This window comes from Conger conger, chromosome 5 (genome assembly GCF_963514075.1).
Source record: "Conger conger chromosome 5, fConCon1.1, whole genome shotgun sequence".
Taxonomy (NCBI): Eukaryota; Metazoa; Chordata; class Actinopteri; order Anguilliformes; family Congridae; genus Conger; species Conger conger.
In genome coordinates, this window is record NC_083764.1 from 3593744 (window position 1) to 3614902 (window position 21159).

At 46.9% G+C, this 21159-nt stretch overlaps 2 protein-coding genes across 9 annotated transcripts in view; both read right to left on the reverse strand.

Moving 5' to 3' along the window:
• dpysl5a (dihydropyrimidinase like 5a) overlaps positions 1-10422 on the reverse strand; it is a 42410-nt gene extending 31988 nt beyond the window's left edge. Inside the window, 1 exon segment of the mRNA XM_061241864.1 lies at positions 10304-10422. The gene's annotated coding sequence lies outside the window, so the exon portion shown is untranslated.
• Positions 10423-12814: 2392 nt separating this feature from the next.
• The window catches only part of dnmt3ab (DNA (cytosine-5-)-methyltransferase 3 alpha b), a 175975-nt gene continuing 167630 nt past the window's right edge, over positions 12815-21159 (reverse strand). For 5 of the 8 annotated variants that reach the window (XM_061240976.1, XM_061240978.1, XM_061240973.1 and 2 more), the window contains 4 exons: positions 20839-20939; positions 19188-19257; positions 18562-18680; positions 12815-17345 (listed from right to left, as the gene is read on the reverse strand). In XM_061240976.1, the coding sequence (XP_061096960.1) occupies positions 17204-17345; positions 18562-18680; positions 19188-19257; positions 20839-20939 (432 nt within the window). In that variant the 3' untranslated portion in view covers positions 12815-17203. The remainder of the gene's footprint in view (positions 17346-18561; positions 18681-19187; positions 19258-20838; positions 20940-21159) is intronic. The other 3 variants (XM_061240977.1, XM_061240974.1, XM_061240975.1) reach the window with 3 other exon arrangements.

Here is a 21159-nt window from a genome sequence, read left to right on the forward strand (position 1 = left end):
CACACACACACACACATACGCACACACACGCATGCACGCACGCACGCACACGCATACGCACACACAAGCAAGCACACGCACACGCATACACACACACACGCACGCACACGCATACGCATACACACACACACGCACACACACGCACACACACACACACACACGCACGCACACGCATACGCACACAGACACACACACACGCACACACACGCACGCACGCACGCACACACACACGCACGCACACACGCACGCACACACATACACACACGCACGCACACACACACACACACATGCACACCATGAGTACACGTAAACATTTTCAACAATCTCATATTCAACGGTTCCCAAGACTGAATGTTGATAAATCACAACCCCTCCTCCAGTGCATGAAACTATGAAACTATGAAACGTAAACACAGCAAAGGGATCTGCAATCACACAGTAATAATCATCATCAATAGATGAGGCTGACATTTTACACAGAATTCCAGCGGCTCTCGTTTGTAATGTTCCTGAGAAAGACAAACAATCCTTCGCTCTGCAACACTGACTGGGACACACAGCACCTGCGACACAGTCCTTTACCAAAAATGAGCCACCATGTCTGGCACATCAATAAATAAAACGGGGAAACTTTCCCTTTTTCCTTTTAGAGTGCTTCCCACAATAATGTCAGTCCACTCAATTATTCAAAGAATTATATTTTTAAAAACTGTAGCAGAAACACAGAGAATAGAAGCACTTCTGTTCGTGTGAACCCAGAACAGTGTGAGAGGATTTAACATGGACCTGTTCTGAGTAACAATAGAGTCAGCGCAATCACATGAACTTTTAATTGGGTGTAGGCCAATGTGTATTCGCACAGCTAAGTGGTAACACCATTACCTCATAAACCACTCTGCCTATCTCATACCCCAGCGCGGATTTCAGTTTAAACGGTGTCACCGTGTCATCTGCAGTGAAGTTGGAAACAGGAATTAGCACCATCTCATGAGTATGGTGCTAATGGGCGCGGCCTGTAGCCTATCGGCTAAGGTACATGACTAAGGTTGGTGGCTCAAGTCCCAGTGTAGCCATGATTAGATCCGTACACAGTTGTTGGGCCCTTGAGCAAAGCCCTTAACCCTGCAACACTGATCCAAGGGGTACGGACCCCTGCTTAGTCCAATCAACTATAAGTTGCTTTGAATAAAAGCATCAGCTAGATAACAAATTATTATTATTAGTATGAAGATGAAAGGGATGTTTTGTGGGCAGAAATTGAGAGCAGTACAGTCCAGTACATGAGCCATAAGTTGACATAAGTTGTGTAATTGCAGCTTTAGTTATGGGTTTGTTTTGGTAGGCGGACAGAAGAAGGGAAAAAGCGTTTCTGGTTTCTGGGCCGCATTACATCCCAGCTCCAGTGGGTTTATAAAGTGTTTATACGAGGTCGGGAGCAAGACGGAGCCCAAACACATTCCGGGAGGATTCCAGGAACAGTTTTCCAGCTTCCCATGGGTCGCCAGGAATGAGGGCTACCAGAACTTTCCTCAGGGTCGGGCCAAAATCGCGAAAATGGCGGTTGTGGTGACCAGGCCCCAAGTCACCGAGCAGAGGGTCGAGCTGTGAGCGCAGAAACCCTCTCTCTTCGCTCTCTCTGCCAGGATACGGATGAGTCAGAGGAAACAACTGCTGGAGCCTTCAGCCGGACCCAAGATCTCCTACTGTCAGACAAGATACCCAACTCAAAATACCACACCCAAAAACAAGCAACAAACAGAGAAACAATTCACAGGGGGAAAAAAAGGCTTTTTATTTATAGGCTGCATATAACTTAAGAAACACCACTGTAAGACGGATCTGACTTTTAATCAGAAAAACAGGAAGGATCTTTGAACTGCAAACACACTTCTCTACTGTACAAAAACATCTGGCAAGCCAACAACAGTCGGCTAACCAGTACGCAAAAAAGCGAAATGACATCTCTTCTGCACTTTTAACAGACAGGAAGGCTGGCAGAACTAGACAAACGCACCGACAGGCATGAGGTAAGGCATTGTGTTCTTTGGGATAACGAGAACAGAATGTTGGAAAAGAAGATGGTGTCCGGTTAGTGGACCAGCATGAAAACTGCTGCTGCTGACAGGCCAACGGTGCCCTGGGAAACCAAATAATCCTCAAATCTGATTGGACAGGAGTCCCACAGTGCGATGCGTGATTGGCCATAGCGTCTCCTGGTGAAAGCGGGATGCATCTGGCATGCTATCACACAACCGTGGCCCTAATCGCTCAATAGCAGCGACTCCGCTGGGTTTCCTGAGTGCCCAGAAACTGCTGACCACATGCAGATATTCCCCGTTTACTCTGCACACTTAAGACAAAACCAGCAGACACGTAACAAAATGTACTCCACCCGAGAGGACAAAAATTATGCGTCTGCTTGAACTGCTTCACTCTTTAGCCAGACCAGGAGGAAACCAGACTGAGAGAAGCCAACGTCAACATCACCTCACCGGCCGTGACTTCACACCTGGGGGTGCCAAACCCCTCCTACAGGAAGGAGAATTCCTCAGGAAGAAACACCCACCGGGCCGGCTTCCTGCGTTTATAGAGGAGGAAGCACAGGACTGCTCTCGGAATAACCCTGAGAGAGAGACCATCTGGAAAAGGTTGGCCTTCTGGTCTGACACGGGCCCGTCCACACCAAGAACCACAACTATAACCATAACCATAACCATAACCATGTGACCGTCCACACCAAGAACCACAACTATAACCATAACTATAACCATGTGAGTATCCACACTGATGAACCACAACTATAACCATAACCATAACCATGTGACCGTCCACACCAAGAACTATAACCGTAACGATAACAATGTGAGTATCCACACCAAGAACCACAACTATAACCATAACCATAACCATGTGACCGTCCACACCAAGAACCACAACTATAACCATAACCATAACCATGTGACCGTCCACACCAAGAACCACAACTATAATCATAACCATAACCATGTGACCATCCACACCAAGAACCACAACTATAACCATAACCATGTGACCGTCCACACCAAGAACCACAACTATAACCATAACCAAACCATGTGACCGTCCACACCAAGAACCAGAACTATAACCATAACTATAATCATGTGAGCGTCCACACCAAGAACCACAACTATAACCATAACCATAACCATGTGACCGTCCACACCAAGAACCACAACCATAACTATACCCATAATGACGTGACGTCCACACTGATGAACCGTACAGTTCGGTGAATAGTCTCCTGGGTATGTCATCTGCCATTTCGCATGTGACAGCATGTGACACCGGGGAACGCCCTACTCTTTTTGCGAAGAGTGTCGTCCGGATTGTCAAAGTGCTTTTCTTAAGCCCATGGAACTTAAATTGGCCAATCGCAGACGCTTGATCCAAACTTTTCTGCAGTCTACGGTCTCGTAGTGAGTGTCGTCCCCTGTGGCCCAAGGTTCAAAACCTGCCCCACCCTGCCCTCAACACGATGGCCGAACGCTTCCTTAAAGGGAGACGTACAGTCCGTCAGGCGTTCATGAAATCACAGAACGCAGTGTAAAAACGGCATTCATCCCTTGATGTGCAGACGACAGATTATTTCCATATTCTGAGATTCGCCACGCCATGCTAGACTCCGCCATCTGGCGTTCTTCAGCTGTGACTTTACAGGAATTCATCAGGGAATCCGCACCTGGAAGCGCTCATCCTTTAATCCAGCGCCATCCCAAACTGGGAGAGCTCGTAGCACGTTCCCTGGCTCCAAATCCGGTCATTAGCACATGTAGCGTGGAATCTGATCCCCTTAGCATTAGACACCGTGTGGAAAACACGATCCCTCAGCAGAGTGCCAGTGATAAACCGCAAAACACCATGCGAACTGACACCTTTAATAATATAGGCAATATTAAATGTTATAAATGTTCCCACCAAAACACGCATCTATAAATATGAAGGATTCTCAATGAATAACTGTGTGGAACTCATTCCCCATCTGTGACTCAACGCTCCCACACAGGAGCTCCTAAATGGCTTGTGTCAGGGATCATAGAACTGCTGGTTGTCCACCCTCCCTTTACCTGGGAGTCAGGTGTGTTCACTCTCCCTTTACCTGGGAGTCAGGTGTGTTCACCCGCCCTTTACCTGGGAGTCAGGTGTGTTCACCCTCCCTTTACCTGGGAGTCAGGTGTGTTCACCCTCCCTTTACCTGGGAGTCAGGTGTGTTCACCCGCCCTTTCAGTCAGTATTTGTTCAGTTAATTACTGAATAGAGAAAAGAAAAGAGAACCTGGGGAAGTAAAAAAAAACCTGAGCCCTTGCTCCTCCAAACGCCGGTGCGAAGCCACGGCAGGTTGAGACGTGGCAGATGTGTGTCAGATGAGGAGAGGTGCACCCACAGGTCAATCACTTCACGTGTTCCAGAAACACACTCCCCCACACGACGTGCGCATGTTTTTTGGCTCAAAACTTGGGAGCCTCCTAACCTAAAAGATCTTAACTGATTCCTGGATCAGGCCAAGAACAAGGGGATAGGAGGAGATGGCTCCTAGCAGGCATCTTCCAGAAAGAATAATGAAAAATATCTTTTGGAACCAATGTGCAGAAAGTGGAAGGTTATTCCCGGTGCTTTAAATAAGACGGCGCTAAACCGCCACACTGCAGAACGGGGACATACACAGGACCCCTCGGACTCAGGGGCCATAATCCAGGCAGACAGGGACCAGAAGGAGCTCTGCAGGGCTGGTGAATGATTAACCGCCTCCAGATTACAGGCCCTCTCTGTGCCACTGAACCTCAGCACACGCCTTCCAGAGCTGTAATCCAGCCTGCTGGTGATGTCACTCCCCGCTCTGTTTCAGTGGGGGGGGGGGCGAGCTCTGTCTCAGTGACCCATCACTCTCAGAGTGGGGCGCGGTTTCCACAGCGATGTGACTCACATCACAGCTGGAACAAGTTTTCCGTGGTGGAAGACTGGCACAAGATGAGAACCTTTTAATTGGTGTGTTTTAAACCAGATTATGAGTGGATGGATCCATTTACAAGCAAAAACTAATTTTCAAGAGAGGTTCCCCTTCAAATGGGAATTTATCCAGCGCTTAAGGATTCTTAAAGTACATCCATTACTTAAGTGCTGGAGTTAAACCTGCAGACACTGCGGCCCTCCAGGACTGGAGTTAAACCTGCAGACGCTGCGGCCCTCCAGGACTGGAGTTAAACCTGCAGACACTGCGGCCCTCCAGGACTGGAGTTAGACCTGCAGACACTGCGGCCCTCCAGGACTGGAGTTAAGCCCGCAGACACTGCGGCCCTCCAGGACTGGAGTTAAACCTGCAGACACAGCGGCCCTCCAGGACTGGAGTTAGACCTGCAGACACTGCGGCCCTCCAGGACTGGAGTTAGACCTGCAGACACTGCGGCCCTCCAGGACTGGAGTTAAACCTGCAGACACTGCGGCCCTCCAGGACTGGAGTTAGACCTGCAGACACTGCGGCCCTCCAGGACTGGAGTTAAACCTGCAGACACTGCGGCCCTCCAGGACTGGAGTTAAACCTGCAGACACTGCGGCCCTCCAGGACTGGAGTTAAACCTGCAGACACTGCGGCCCTCCAGGACTGGAGTTAGACCTGCAGACACTGCGGCCCTCCAGGACTGGAGTTAAACCTGCAGACACTGCGGCCCTCCAGGACTGGAGTTAAACCTGCAGACACTGCGGCCCTCCAGGACTGGAGTTAAACCTGCAGACACTGCGGCCCCCCAGGACTGGAGTTAAGCCTGCAGACACTGCGGCCCTCCAGGACTGGAGTTAAACCTGCAGACACTGCGGCCCTCCAGGACTGGAGTTAGACCTGCAGACACTGCGGCCCTCCAGGACTGGAGTTAAACCTGCAGACACTGCGGCCCTCCAGGACTGGAGTTAAACCTGCAGACACTGCGGCCCTCCAGGACTGGAGTTAAACCTGCAGACACAGCGCCCCCTCCAGGACTGGAGTTAGACCTGCAGACACTGCGGCCCTCCAGGACTGGAGTTAAACCTGCAGACACTGCGGCCCTCCAGGACTGGAGTTAAACCTGCAGACACTGCGGCCCTCCAGGACTGGAGTTAAACCTGCAGACACTGCGGCCCTCCAGGACTGGAGTTAGACCTGCAGACACTGCGGCCCTCCAGGACTGGAGTTAAACCTGCAGACACTGCGGCCCTCCAGGACTGGAGTTAAACCTGCAGACACTGCGGCCCTCCAGGACTGGAGTTAAACCTGCAGACACAGCGCCCCCTCCAGGACTGGAGTTAGACCTGCAGACACTGCGGCCCTCCAGGACTGGAGTTAAACCTGCAGACACTGCGGCCCTCCAGGACTGGAGTTAAACCTGCAGACACTGCAGCCCTCCAGGACTGGAGTTAGACCTGCAGACACTGCGGCCCTCCAGGACTGGAGTTAGACCTGCAGACACTGCGGCCCTCCAGGACTGGAGTTAAACCTGCAGACACTGGAGCCCTCCAGGACTGGAGTTAAACCTGCAGACGCTCTGCCCCCTCTAGGGCTGGAGTTAAACCTGCAGCCTCTCCTCTGTATCCACCTGTGATGCCACACCCCAATAATGTTGTGGATATTTAAGGGATCAAATTTCATTTTTCCACTCAGCCCATTCCAGTCCCCGCTCCCCAGGGTAACAACCCTCCCTCTGTGTACCGTGGTGTGTAATCCCAAACACACACACACACACAGACACACACACATGGCCTGGGGTTGCCCCGGGAAACGCTCTCTGCACAGGGAATGCGGGGTTATTAAAAGCACACATAAGCCCACACAGTGCAGCACTGAGTTTACAGTAAGAGCGCACACAATGACCAAACTGTGTGAGCGGGAGAACCACTCTGCCAGGGGCCACAGGGAACCACTCTGCCAGGGGCCACAGGGAACCACTCTGCCAGGGGCCACAGGGAACCACTCTGCCAGGGGCCACAGGGAACCACTCTGCCAGGGGCCACAAGGAACCACTCTGCCAGGGGCCACAGGGAACCACTCTGCCAGGGGCCACAGGGAACCACTCTGCCAGGGGCCACAGGGAACCACTCTGCCACGGGGCCACAGGAAACCACTCTGCCAGGGGCCACAGGGAACCACTCTGCCAGGGGCCACAGGGAACCACTCTGCCACGGGGCCACAGGGAACCACTCTGCCAGGGGCCACAGGGAACCACTCTGCCAGGGGCCACAGGGAACCACTCTGCCAGGGGCCACAGGGAACCACTCTGCCACGGGGCCACAGGAAACCACTCTGCCAGGGGCCACAGGGAACCACTCTGCCACAGGCCACAGGGAACCACTCTGCCACAGGCCGCAGGGAACCACTCTGCCAGGGGCCACAGGGAACCACTCTGCCAGAGGCCACAGGGAACCACTCTGCCAGGGGCCACAGGGAACCACTCTGCCAGGGGCCACAGGGAACCACTCTGCCAGGGGCCACAAGGAACCACTCTGCCAGGGGCCACAGGGAACCACTCTGCCACGGGGCCACAGGAAACCACTCTGCCAGGGGCCACAGGGAACCACTCTGCCAGGGGCCACAGGAAACTCTCCAGTGAAGGGCGTGAGGCCGCTCCTCATCACCGTGTCATGAATGTAAGGTTGAAGTGAAAAGTAAATTTCACTCACAGATGTCATTAGGATACCTATAGTGGCTAAGGTGCCTGTAGCCTAGTGGTTAAGGTGTCTGTAGAGAATTTAGAGCAATAGTGAGTGTGTGTGTGTGTGTGTGTGTGTGTGCGTGCGTGCATGCGAGTGTGTGTGAGTGTGTGTGTGTGTGTGTGTGTGTGTGTGTGTGAGTGTGTGTGCGTGTGTGTGTGTGTGTGCGTGTGTGCGTGTGTGTGTGTGTGTGTGTGCATCCTGCTGTGCATGCTTACTTAATCTTAATTAAAAGCTCTTTCTTACACTAACAATACTGTTGATTCTTTGTTTGAACATCAAAACCTGGTGAAACTATTTGTTTTCCCAGCTACATTGGAGAGCATTGTCTTTAATTCCCTTGTATTGTACACAATACAATAACATCCAACAATGGATGCCTAACTACAAAAGTCCCCTTTGCTTCCGCCTAACTGGACAAGGAGACCTCCTGGAGAGAAGAGCATGAGAATAATGTCCCCCCTCACAAAACCCAACTCCATTTTGTTCCCAAACGAAAAGCGCAAACCGAGGCTGGCTCGGCACCTACGGGCACCACCGACCAACACTATCGATGCTCCCGCAACCAAGGGGAGTGGCACACGCCACAGCCGCAGGAAAGGGTGTGTCTGCAGGCGAAGGAAGACACGGACGCCCCGGCATCATGGCCGAACTCCGCAAGACGGTCCCTCAACCACGACGCTCGCGGTTATAACGACTGTGCGTCTAACTCAATGCAGCGATGCGCGCTGACAGTGACACAGCAGAAGGGTGTGTGTGCGCGCGTGTGTGTGTATTCATGCACAATTTAAATGAACTGTGATAAAAGAAGACAGCTGCCGCCAGAAACTTGACTGCATCCTTCAGTCTCTCCGCCTCAAGTAAAAAAAAAACCCGGAGGGGGGAAGTCATAACTCAGCCTTTCGTAAAGTGTCACAGTCACGGAACTGCAGATCCTTTTCCACGGCCCGGGTCCGAGTCGCTCACACGCCAAAGAAACCGCTGTCTCATCTCCAAATAATTTCAACGGAACGTGTTCGTTCAGGGGAGTGTGGGGGTAACCATTAAAAAACAGAGCAAATGTTTGGACGAGCGGTGCCCTCTATAACGTAACTCCGGATTAGACGTGTGGTCTCTGACAATAAGAGTAATTCATGCACGAAACTCGCCCCTTTGTGCTTCAGGGAACCCTCGCCTCTCCTCCGGGCCCTCGCATGAATAAATCATGAGGAAAACTAGGGCACAAGCATTCTGTTTGGACAAAACTGAGCAACGCGAGAGAAAATGATTACAATGGGCGAATAAGTATAACAGAAACTTTTCAAATTATTTGCATTTAGACAGCAGTAGTGGTAAATCTGTGAACAAACCACCCAATTCCCTCTACGAATTGACACGCCCAGAAATAATTTAATTGCAGGCTTACACGTACTTGGTCTATATTTGAATTATGATTTCGGCGACTCCCGGCTACGATCCTTTACGTAATGGTCGCCACTTGGATTCAAATATTTATGAAAACGAGGACTGCGTGACATCACGAGTATTAAAAGGTGCAATTCCCCGCAAAACAATTCCATCTTAATTCAAATTGCAACCCGAAATAAATTATATTCATATTCAGCGAGCGTTCATAGCCGTTCCCAACATATTAATAATTTGCTGAGAATATATACCAGCTCCAAATCCCCACAGCTAAACCGAAATTAATGTGCTTCTGCCGGCGTTTACGTTGGTGCTTGTCCATAGACGTCCCACACAATACGCCCCAACAATGAAACTCAACCCCTTTTCTGTTTGTAAAAGACGGTTCCGTACACAGCATCCCCAGCAACATGTCTTACAAGCAGCCTTGCAGACCGTACAGCCCCTAAGCTTAAGGCTCCCCCTCCCAAATATAGATGAATTTCCCACGTTGGGTTAGCGCCACTGTCACCGGCATCTGCAAAACGCTTAAAGCCCTTAACGTGAAACCGGCATCCTTCCCTCGCGTATGACACAAAGAAAGGCACCAAGGAGCCGTGATACGTGAAGCGCGACACCCCTCAATGAAGCACAGCAGCCTGATTATCTCCGGTAAAATGAACAGCACATCACGGTGCCAGTTACACCCATTCAACACGCTATCACACCCCAGAGGCAAATAAAAGATAAAAATGTTAACTGCGCAGCACATCAATCTTCTTGCAGATAAATTTTTTTAATCAGAAAACAGTTCATCCGTGTACCGTGATGTGTGATGGTGGAGAATTATGAGGCCAGTTGACACCTTTATTTATTACATCGTCTGCCGCGGTTTTATGGGCAATTTAGATGCCTCTGGTCGGGGCTGGATACTCATCCACCCATTTACTAGCAACAGTTAACCACGTTAAATCGCCTTCGTAGAAGAGGGTCACAGACGGTGGGTTCGACAAGAGGTAACTGCTAGCAAATATGATGAGTAGCATTGCATGTACCACACTCAAGCGTTGGGGTGGTCGCGTTAGCTGTCTGGTTTACGTGTATTTAATTGACAAGGTTACAGCAATGCCTTTAAATAAAACAACTCGCGTTGCGCACAAGAGAATTATGTCAAGGCAAATTGCACAAAACGACATCGGTCACATACCTTATTTATCCTATGTCCAATGCCTTCTTTTGCCACGTTTAAAGATACCACACACTGTGCACTCCGATGGCAGCTGGCACGGTGAAAATTGCAGATGCTACCACTCGGCTTGGCTAAGGACCGCCGGCGCTTCCCACAACATCCAGACCGGGCGACAGGGAAATCCACCAATGACTGACGGTCTCTTCACGTGGGACGCCACCACTGACCAATACCAGGACAGCCGGGGCGTGTCTGTTCATCGGGGGTTGTACCATTGGCAGGGCCCATGGGTATATATAAATTGAAGTTGAAATGGAAGCGGTCATTTCACCCTGATTAAAAGTAGACGGTTATGGATGGAGACGTCTCAACAGAACATTTCAAATGAAAATGGTAAATTTTTGCCAACAAAATACCGCCGAAAACACATCAGAATAAGGGTCGACCTACAAACAAAAACATATGGACGATTGGTTCAGATTAATGAAATCTCAAAATCTTTGATAAGCTTTTGGACTGGTTACCACTGATATCAGCAACGGTGGTTCTCGAAGGCGACGGTTACAACCACACGCGCGAGCTCCAGTAGTGTCTCAGTTCGGCTCCGGAGCAGGTGCTCTTTGCGGTGTGTGCGGTTTAAGACTGGTACCTCATTTTTAGGCCCGTTGTTAAGTCATTGACAGTATAATCATAAATCAATCCAGAGCAGACAGCCCCAGGGCTACTTACCATATGGTCAGTTTCACTCGTTCATTCTGTCATGCGATTTTCAAACTAGGTCGTGGGGTCCAACCGTATAAACTGCTGTTTGTCACAGCAAGTAGCTATAGGTAACCGGATCGATTACGATTAGTGAAACCCTGTTTGATTTCTTAACGTAGGCTAAATTTGAACTTTCACTTTTTCCATAATAAAAGGTGTGGCTCGTTGTCATTTGCTCTGTCACTCCGCTTTTAAAAATTAGCTTTGTTTCAGTGATCAGGTAAACACACTTTCTGCAATTAGGATTGCGATGATAAAGTTTTTTTTTAAAGGTACAATATGTAATATTTCTGTGTTAAAACAATGTTACAAGACCCTTGTAAATCCTTTCCTATCATTGAAAAAGGCTCACGCTCTGCCTGTATTTATAGTCCTTAAATTCGGGTTTCAAAATATACAGTTGAAGTACCAAAACATTGTACAGCTGTACAATAATTCAAGCTCATTGGTTGAAAATTGGTTCTAATTGCCACAGCCAATGGTGTGGGGGCTCTTTGTTAAAAGCGCTATAAAAATAAAAATTGATGAACAGCGTCGTGGTTTGAAGATGTTTGTTGCTGCAATTCCTCTCTTGACCGTTAGGAGTCCGAAATGACCTATTGTACCTCTAAGAATAATTGCTAGCACAGAACTGTTGCGATTATGGTAGGGAAAAATACATCTGATACAGTTGGACCTCAGGATTGAGTGTGTAACAATGTGTTAATTCAGCTGGAGTTACACCTGTCTCACCTGTGCACCTGTATTCAAAGGCACAACAGTGGTCTAGCATTTGAAGGACGTCTTCCAGTCCCGAGTTCTGATCACTAAATCGACTTTCAGCCATTTCCAGACTCAATTACAAGATCTGCATAGCTTTACACAGACTCATAATGAAATATATTGCAATATATTGGTAATATGTGGAATTTCTGGAAGATATTGTGAACATATTTGACAGTTCAATCGATTTGTTTTTCTATTTCAATATTCTGGATTAAGTGAAATCAAAATAAATATGCAGGTTCTCTAAACCATAGTCCACAGAGATATGCAGAAGAATCATCTCCCTTTGTCTGCAAATAGTTTTAGAGAGATAATAGTATAATAGTGCATCAGAAATGCAAGCAGCAATAAATCAGAAACGCAGCGACATTCCAGGGATTCCAAAAGTTCATCCGCCTCATCCAGGCTCCTGAAAATATGGGAAAAGGCTGTTTTCTTTGGATGAGACTGAGGGTCGTCCTGTCCTTCATCATCATTAACCGACAGTATGTCTCCATTTCACCATTTTAGCAGAGGATCTTTAGAACACGTGAAGAGAAAACTAAAGTTTCTCAGCCTTTTTTTTTTAAGATGGTGGAAAGTTCCCGCGTTTTTATCCTTTTCTAATACGAGCATGATCTCGATCTGTTTACGACATAGCTGGAAAGCTGTAAAAGTGTTGTTAGAATTTATTTTGCTGTTCGTTTACTGCAAGGTTATAAAAAAGCTATATTTTTTTATTATTATTTTTGTGGGGGATATGGTTACAAATACTAAGAGAACATTTTCTCTCAGTGCATTCAAAGCCAAGGAGAAATCGTTCCCCTAGTAGTTTTTAAGAAATGCTCCTTCAAGAAGACAGTAGTCATGTTTTACATGATCAAAGGGGGGGGGACAAATGTGCCACCAGTGTCTAAAATAAATGCAAAATGTTAAGATAAAACCAAAAGCACACTGTCGAGAATTATCACAAAAAAAACTATTCTATTCCTAGAGGAAAAGTGAAAATGAAGGACACAAAACTTTTTTTTTTTTGCACAAAAACAGTACATTTATTCAAGTGTTCTCCAGCACAAGTTACATAGGAAAGGAGGAGTTCTTCTTTCTGGGCACGGAAAAGAAAGGGGAGGAGAGTGGAGTGATGTGACTGCTACATGGGGCGGTACGCACTGACCTCGAGAAGAGTATAATCCATCAACAGCTATGTCACCAAAAAGAGTTACACAGAAGTACAACAGTAATCACTGAGCGATATATCCAGAAACTGACCTGTTATAAAGAGACTGTCAAATGTACATTATTGTTGTCAATAAATACCAAAGCGACGGCTCGAGAAAAAAAACAAAAAACAAAAAAAACAAAAAAGAAAAATTACAAGTCCAAAAAACGAAACGAAAACGAACGACGGAAATAAACGGGGATGATGGGTCTTCTGCATGGAATGTCGGGAAGAGTGGTGGAGGCCGGGGAAACCAAGCAAGTACATATGTGACAGTAAATGTTATTACCAAATGTATCTCTAATTTCCAATGAATACATGATTTTTTTTCCCACAGATAAGTAAGCACCGACTACAGCAATGTCTAGGCTAAAACACATGAATCTGTCCATTTTTTATTTTTTTATTATTTTTTTTCAAGTACAAAGTTAAAATGCCTTTGTTAATATATTCATATAAGAGTAAAATTATAGTGCTTTTTTTTTTTTTTCCATTACTACGAGAACTTAAAAACAGTCATTGTCAAGACAAGTTGATTTTTCTTCCTAACAATATATTTTTCTTTTTTAAGATAAAATTGTTTAGCACCTTTATGAAACACCTACAGTCCCTCTTTTTTAGTCTTTTTTTTTAATAAAATAAAAAAAGTAAAGAAACGAAAAAAAAACAAAAAAATAGCGCTTGTAGGGCTGTGCGCTAAAGCTGAGATTTTTCCTTCTTTAAAGCTGTCGACAAGTTATTGTTAAGATCACAAATTCATCACAAACCACTTTTCAATCAGACATTAAAAACAATTCATAAATACAAAAGGGCGAGTCAGGAGTCGGCCTATCACTCACTCCATAATTTCATAGCTTATTTTCATACAAATTCATCACCTCTTGTCATCGTTTTCGTTTTTATCTAAGCTTTACTAATTTCATGATATATATTAGCAAAGAATCATATTTGTACATCTCATAGGTAATTTAAAAAGACATAAAACAAAAATAAAACAAATTGAAAAAAAAAACAAATAAAAAAAAAAAACAGGCAAACAGGCAAACTGGTTTATGTACAATAAAATCTCGCCATTATTATTATACTGGAGATGGACCACAGGAGAAAGGATCGACTGGTTAACAAAAGTTGAAGAGTTCACATACAATCCAGTGCAATGGAGGCTACTACAGTATAAACCCATTGACCTGTGGCTGGGGTCCGTGATCACATTGGCTTTCCAAGGATTAAGTCGTTTCTCTGCACTCGAGTTGCACCAAAAAGGAAGCGTCGTGATTAAAAATGCAATTCCTTTCCATTATTTATCTATTCTGCTCGGTTTTTTTTTTCTCGTCCTTGCCGAACCCCAGATATTCCTCTGTGACGTATAGGAGAGCACAGTCCTGCCCCCCCCCCTCCAATATTAAACCATCGCAAAACAAAACAAAACAAAAAAAAAAAACACATACAGATTTGACTGTATTGCAGGCGATAATCTGTAATGCGTTACTCCTGTGCACTGAAATACCCAGAGAACAGGAACAGGAACTCGGACTGTTCCATTGTCGTGGAGGGGGAGGGGGGGATGGAATCGCCAGTCCTGCGCGGATGTAGTTGGTCTCGCGCGGCAGAGCCTGGTGTAGCACCTGAAGCGTTTGGGTCTCCTGCCTGCCCCTGCCCCCACCCCCGGTCCCCCCCACACACACACAGAGCGGCCCCTGTAACACAACAAGCTCTAACCTACAACAGACAGAATCCTGGGGGGGGGGGGGGGGTAGATTCGTTAATTCTTAAAATTTCTCCATCATTTCTGGCTATAAAAATACGTAAAACCCCACACACGCACCCATCCCCTTTCCACATAACCTCCCGTCGTCTGTCGTCTCCACGACACAGCCCTAACATGGTCACATTTTACATCGGAAACAATAACAATAAAAAAAAACGAACAAACGCAAAGTAAAAAAAAAAAAAAAAAACATTTCGAAACATAAAGACGGCAAACGCAGGCAGAAGGAAGAGGGAGCGCCTTGAACGACAGAACGGAAGAAAATGAAAGGAGGAGAGGAGAAAAGGGGAGAAATAAAGGACAGAATGAAAGGAAAGAAGCGCACAAGCGCACAGCTGCAGGAGGAAGGCAGAATAGCTATGAGAAACCGCACCATATCTGTTTGCAGATTTTTTTGCACCTGACTGAATTGTAGCACGTAGAGGGGGCAAGAGAGAAAGAGAGAGCGAGAAAGAGAGAGAGAGAGAGAGAGGGGGCTCTTTCCAACCCGCTTAACTTTCACCTCCTTATTCCTGTCCTTGCTCCTTTTCCTGCTCCTAACTCCAGCCATCGCGGGAGAGGCTAGCAAAGTGAAGATGGGGAGACGGAGAAAATGTGAATCGGCGCGAACGGAACGCCGTCGCACGTCGCTTACGAGACGCGGTGGGCGGGGAGCGGTGGATCCTCCCGACGCGCGTTTTCTTGCTCGAGAAAAAGGGTTCAGGAGCCTCCTGAATTCTAGCTCTGAGAAGGAGAGTTTAACGATGCCAGACCTCGACCGACGTCCGGGTCAGGCAAGGAGACGGGAGGAGAAAGATGGCCGACCGGAAAGAGCCCAGAGAGAGGAGTCGTGCGCGATTGGCTGAAAAATGCACCACCTTTGACCCCTCCCACCCCCCTCCTCACTGACTCACTGACCTCCCCTCCTGACTTCCTGTCCCATTCCACAGTTGTACAGTAAAATGACTCCCCCACCCTTCTGGTGAAACTGTAAAAAAACACACAGCTCACCGCAGTCTGTGATCCCAAGGTTTTTTTTTTTTTTTTAGGTTTTTTTTTTTCTTGTTAGTTTATTTTTTTTTCTCGTTTTCAACGGATGACAAAAAACAGCGCTGCCCAGTTGGCTGGCTTGGGGGGCCCCGGGTTTGTGCAGCCACAGGATATGGCCGAGAGGGCCACTAAGGCCAAGGAGTGGAGGTCTGAGCACCAGTACAGTTCTTGTATAAAAGCTGCGGCAGATTTTAAAAAATAATAATAAAAAAACTGCAAGTGGCTTTCCCCTCTCTTCTCCCTCCCTCGCTCCCTCCCTCCCCACGCCAACGTCACCTGGATCCCCCCTTCTTTTTAGTTTTTATTTTTTTTGTAGCCACAGTCGTATTGCATTACTCCGTTATATGGAAGTGTCGCGCAGTTTTATAAATTCAAGAAATGAAAAACTGTAGAAGAAGAAACAGAAAGTGAGTAGAAAAAGACGAGCAGGGCCGGGAGCCTCTAAGGGCGTTCCCCACGGCCCCGTCCCGGTCCGTTCTGTAAGGCCACATGAGAGCGTGTTTTTCGTCATCTATTTAAGCACCATTATTGTTTCATCATCATTGTACAGTAGTACCTTTAAACCTGTGTAGATAAACTGTAAACAAGAGGTAAATGGACTGGTAAGTGTGGTGTGTGTGTGTGTGTGTGTGTCCGTGTGTGTCCGTGTATGTGTGCATGTGTGTGTGTGTGTGTGTGTGTATGGTTGGTTGATTTTTTTTTTCTTGTTTGTTTGCTTGTTTCTCAATTCCAAGGGTTTCCATAAGACGGAATCGTCTCGACAGTGTAGAAGAGCAGTTTCGTTCCTGCGGTTGGTTGGTACGTAGCTCGCTCATTGAAGGCTCAATAGCTGGAAGTTTGAGTGAGCGTTACTGAATTATAGCACCCGCTACCCAAAAACCACCCTCCCTATCCGCTGAAGTGTAGCACCCCTACCCAAACCACCACTCAGCTGAAATGATTTTCCCATTAGCACACATATATATGCACCACATAGAGTATATACGGCGTATACACGTATATAATATGCACCTTAAGAATGATCGTTGTTTTTCAGCTTTTATCGGTTTCCAAAAACGTTTTTCGTTAACTCAGTGCTGTAAGATGAAGCTTTGTCTTAAGTACAGCTTGCACACGTAACTCAATTCTGAAAAGAAAAAACAAACGACTGGATAACATTGCTAAAAAATAACAATTTAAAAAAATAACATGACATAAAAAATTAAATAGGATAAAAGAATGACTTTTAAAATTCAGGAAATAACGTAAAACATCTACTTTTTTAAATGTGTTTGAATAATCAAGAAGAGTAAAATTTTTTTTTTTTTTTTTTTTCATTTTTGTATTTACGCTGTTTCATGTTTTAAATAACAGTTCTTGTGTTGTTTCCTCGTGTCGCCGAGGGCAACGCGGCCCGTTAAACGCAGGCAAAGTAATCTTTGAGCGGGGCGAACAGGTGCCGGATGACTGGGACACTCCATGACCTTCCCAGCAGCCTTTGCCTGGCCAGTCGGCTCATGTTGGAGACGTCTGTGTAATGTACAGGAAAGCCAAACACCCTGAGAGAGAGAGAGAGAGAGAGAATTATTACGTTATTCATGATTATTCTCTGTCTAATGATGATTATTTTATGTATTTTATGTACGACACTGCATGGTGGTTTACTGTGCGCACACTGTAACGTGTTTTGTAAAGCTTTGGCAACACATATTGAAATATGCCAATGAAGCTTTTTGAGTTGAATTGAGACAGAGAGAGAGAGAAAGAGAGAAAGAGAGAGAGAGAGAGAGACAGAGAGAGAGGGGAAGAGAGAGTCCTTAGTTACTTGATTAATGATCATTCTTTGTCCGAGAGAGAGAGAAGAATGAAGGGAGAGGGAAGGAAAGAGAGAGGAATGCGGCAAGAAGAAAGGAGAGAGAAAGAAGGAAAGACAGGCAGGAAGATGACAGACTAAAGAAAGGATAGAGGGAGAGGGAAAGGGGAGAGACAGAGAGAAAGAGGGAGAGAGGGAGAGAGAATGTTGGGTTGGAGAGAAGTAGGGGAAGGACAAAGGAGAAAAGAGTAGAGGGATGGAGTGAGAGAAAAATGAAAGAGAGGGAAGGAGCGAGAGAGAAAAACAAACCCAGTTCCTGACTGCAGAGGAACCACGGCACGCTAAAGTCCAGACAGGTGGCAGCCTAAAATGGAGGCTCAACCCTCAGCTGTCAGACGCAAGCCACACTGTCCACCATTTTGTCTTCCTGTCATCACCATCTCACAGATTCTCACTCTCAACAAAGACTAAATCCTGCAAGCAGATAACTAGTCGTATCTGGATTGCCTTATAAATGAACAGTACTGTACACAGGCCTGGCTGCAGTTAGACTGAACTGCTCCGCAAACCACTGCTAACTTCAGTATGAGGAAAGGGTCACTGGGAGGTATCCCAGCAGTGCAGCTATGCCACAACACTCAGACATCATCAGCTCTTACACTGAAACTGCCAAAAGAGTACATGAAGAGGAAATAAGAATAAACTACACATGCTATATATGGGGCAGCCTGTAGCCTAGTGGCTAAGGTACATGACTGGGCCTCGGAAGGTTCAAGCCCTGATGTATCCAGGATAATATCCATATTGAGATCCCTGTTTAATCTAATCAACTGCAAGTCACTTTTTGATAAAATAGTCAGCTAAATAACTAATGCAATATAATGTAATGTGGACAGACTGAAAATGCACAAAAAACGGCAGCGGGGAATTTCTGCCCCCTGGTGGCGGGCCTGAGGTCCTACCGTTCCATTTCGGTACACCACAATATGTCCTCCTTTTCGTTCATGTAGACGGGGAAGTGCTGGTCTTTGCCCTGCTTGATAGAATTAGACCGAGTGGTGATGGTTCTCACTTTGCCGAACTGCAAAGACAAACCAGAGCTTTCTAATGAACCAGGATCCCTCCCGCCCAGAACGCCATATCTATCCTTTCACAAGTTCTGTCTGGAACTCATAAGCTTTAACGCTTTATTAAAGTAACCTTCTACTGTGAACTGGAATTGGGCCAAATTCAAACAATGAAACAAAGTGGGGACTCCTCAGTCAAAGTGGGAATTTTTCAGGAATCTTTAAAGTGGGAATTTGTGTCAGGAATCTTCAGTTAAAAGTTGGAATTTTTCTGAACTTTGAAACTTGTGAAAGGCAATGGGTCAGAACACTGAGTGATATGACAGGATAGAAAATATCATCAACACCCTTCACTTGTACACACACATACACACACACACACACACACCCACACATACACATGCATGCACACTTGCAGGCACACATGCATGCACACACACCCACTCACAAACAAACACAATCTTACACGCGCACACACACACACACACACACACACGCGCGCACACGCGCACACGGCTCACCTTGGCTGTCCTTCCATGCTCCAGGCAATCTTGGAGATCCAGTTTGTCATTGACCATGGCTGTCAGGGGTCTGCAGAGAGAGAGGGGGGGGGCATGGGGTAGAGAGAGAGAGAAATAAGATGGAGAGAGGTGGTATGATATTACTTCTCTTTGGGCTGTGATTAGATTTAGCCTAATCATGCTAAAAATAAAAGAGCAGCTTCCCACTGCATTGTGGGAATTGGAGGCAAATGGGAAGGTCAGGGGTTCAGTACAGTTTAAACGGATTAAAGGAATCAGGACTGAAAACTACACACGCTTAGAAGGCCGATGTGGAGGCTTCAGCCCGCTGAAAATCAATGGCCCATCCATCTAACCAACATCGGACCCTTAGGACCGAGTAATCTCAATCACCATCCACTCAAGAGCTGTGAGGATTTATGGTAACCCTCAAGGAACTTCCACCATGACTTCACACACATGTAATAATTAACTCCTGTAATTTATGTGCACACCAGTACAAGGTTTCCTTATATGTCTCTCTCTCCAATTACCCCTTCCTGTTTGTACTACTAATTGTAATGGACAAAAAGGATTGGATTTAGGATTGCGTCTGTGCAGGAAGTTAATACTGCCACAAGAGGGCAGTCTTGTATAAGAACTGAAGCAGCCTATAGTTGCTGTGGGGGTTTAGGGATTTCTTGTCTGGCCTGCAGAAATCATCTGACCTTCACTGAGAACTCCTGGTCCCTGAGCTGTCTGTCTGCCTTTTGTCTAGCCTCTGTGACATCACAATGCAGCAAATTCCCAGAGCTGTCTGCCTTTTGTCTAGACCCCATGACATCACAATGCAGCAAATTCCCTGAGCTGTCTGTCTGCCTTTTTGTCTAGCCTCTGTGACATCACAATGCAGAAAAATTCCCTGAACCGTCAACCATTTTGGTCTAGAGACTGTGACATCACAATGCAGCAAACTACATCATTGCCAGAGCACTCCAGAGAATTCCAATAGAGGGTGTTGCTGCTTAAAGGCTCCCAGAAACTGTGATCAAGTAAGACATGAAACTGATTCAAACCCGCCCCCTCTCATTACCACATCAACATTCCGCCAAGATTTCTGGCATTTTCTACCAAAAAAACAAAAAAACAGACTGAAAACACGGCAGGTGCCAAGTCGACAGCCTCCACTCTCGCTCACACAAGGGACTGCTTCTATTTCTAACTTCACGGCTGACCAGTGCAGTATTTTTAAAACGCCAAATTGTGCTCGTGCTGCAATGCTCAAAGCAACCTCTGATGTCGGGGTAGGGGGAGGGCTTAAGGGTATGGTAGGGGGTGAGTTTGGGGGAAGGGTAGGAAGAGTGGTCACGCTGGGTGGTGGATTCGGATGTGTGGTAGCAGGATGGTTTAGGGGTGTGTTAGGGGGTCGGTTTAGGGGTGTGTTAGGGGGATGGTTCAGGGGTGTGGTTGGGGTGAGTTTTAGGTGTGGTACGGAGATGGTTCAGGGCTGTGGTAGGGGTGGGTTTAGGGTGTGGTAGGGGGATGGTTTTGGGGTGTTGTGGCGGAGGGTTTAGGGTGCGGTAGGGGGTGGGTTTAGGGTGTGTTCGGGGGTGTTTTCTGGGCAGGGGGGTTGAAGTTCCCCCCCCCTCTGGAGGCTCCAGGCTTCCCTCACCGTTCTGAAACCAACCTGTTCATCCCGGGCAGGTTCCCCCAGAAGTACCGCGCCCGGTGCGCAGCGGAGACCTCCTTCGCATCGATCATCACGGGGTTACACTGCAGGAGGGGTCAGAGGTCAAAGGTCAGATCCAGTTACGCCACCTCACTCTCAACTGGAGTACTACACCCTCAGAAATAAAGGTACGAATTGTACCCCCAGCCAGCAATATATAATGAATTTGTTCCGTCTTTGCTTGGAATACATAATCATTTGTACCCAGAGAGAACATTACTGTACTTTCAGGGTAAATTTGTGAAATTTGATCCTTGGAGAACA